Source organism: Aplysia californica, unplaced genomic scaffold (assembly GCF_000002075.1).
Source record: "Aplysia californica isolate F4 #8 unplaced genomic scaffold, AplCal3.0 scaffold00103, whole genome shotgun sequence".
NCBI lineage: Eukaryota > Metazoa > Mollusca > Gastropoda > Aplysiida > Aplysiidae > Aplysia > Aplysia californica.
This window is the reverse complement of record NW_004797373.1, coordinates 1,412,000-1,413,194: the sequence shown is the minus strand read 5'-3', so window position 1 is coordinate 1,413,194 and position 1,195 is coordinate 1,412,000. Positions and strand designations below refer to the sequence as shown.

The following is a 1,195-nucleotide window of genomic DNA, read 5'->3' as shown; positions in this document are numbered from 1 at the left end:
CCCCCCCTCATTACCCGCCAAATCTCTCTCAAGTCACTTTCAAACCCTCAAATACCTCCGTATATCTAATGATGACGTTCTGTCTTTCAGTTGTCTTCCTCGGAGTTGGAGAAGAAGGAGAGAAGGAGGGAACAGAACAGACGAGCGGCACAGAGATGTCGCTCCAAGAAACGCATGAACCAGTTCAACGTTATACAGGTGAGATTTGAGAAAGAAAAAAAAAAAGCAAACATCCAAAATCATTGTAAAAGTCCTAACTATCAAATGACGAGATTTGCATGACTGGTGGATTTTGTCTCCCTCCGATTGCTAGCTTTTGTCTTGTTTTGTTTTTGTTTGGTTTTTGTTTTTGTTTTGTCAATGTGAATGGATTGCTCACTGAAGTTTGTCTATCTATACTAATATTTTGTGTCAGTTGCCATTCTCCTGTAACTTATTCTACGAGTGAAAAGGGCGCATTTAGGGAGACGTTCTTTTTATTTGATACTTTGATTGGGTGAGACAAAAAAATGTAAGGATGAGGAGATATCTGTGCATGGTGTCAAGTAGGAAAAAAAAAGTAAGTGGATAGACGGAAATGCAGCAGAGACGAGCGAGACTAGAAGAGATATAGGCTCTGTCAGACCGTGACGTCTCCTGGCACTACACCCGGAATTTGCACAAGTCGTTGCAGGCGGGGGATTGTTCATTCATTCATTCATTCATTCACTTATGCATTGATTCGTTTGTTCTTTCGTTCATTCGTTCGTTCTTTCGTTCTTTCGTTTGTTCGTTCGTTCGTTCATTCGTTCGTTCATTCATTCATTCATTCATTCATTCTTTCATCATTCATTCATTCATTCATTCATTCATTCATTCATTCATTCATTCATTCATTCATTCATTCATTCATTCATTCATTCATTCATTCGTTTTGAAAGGGGGGGGGGGGGCTTCTGTTGTATTATTGTTAATTATAGGCCTACAGTTAATGTTTGAGGTTCAATGCGACTTTCTTTAAAAACTTGTTCTGTGTCCTCCCCTTTGTCTTCGTCTTATTGGAGCGGTATGTTACACTGTTACATTCGGAGACTCGGCTGCTTAGAGCATTATAGCTTTCTAGATTTAGAGCGAATATCTACTTCCATTTTTATTTATTTGTTTCCAAGTAAAGTGAGAAAAGAAAACCCTACAAACACACAGAAAAAAGCAACCC

The 1,195-nt window shown here is 38.9% G+C and overlaps 1 protein-coding gene across 1 annotated transcript in view; it reads left to right on the top strand.

Annotated features, from left to right (window-relative positions):
- Window positions 1-90: 90 nt before the first annotated feature.
- LOC101852168 (stress response protein NST1) overlaps window positions 91-1,195 on the top strand; it is a gene marked incomplete at its 5' end in the record, with an annotated part of 19,644 nt that continues 18,539 nt past the window's right edge. The window contains 1 exon segment of the mRNA XM_013080871.2: window positions 91-198. Within this exon segment, the coding sequence (XP_012936325.1) occupies window positions 91-198 (108 nt within the window).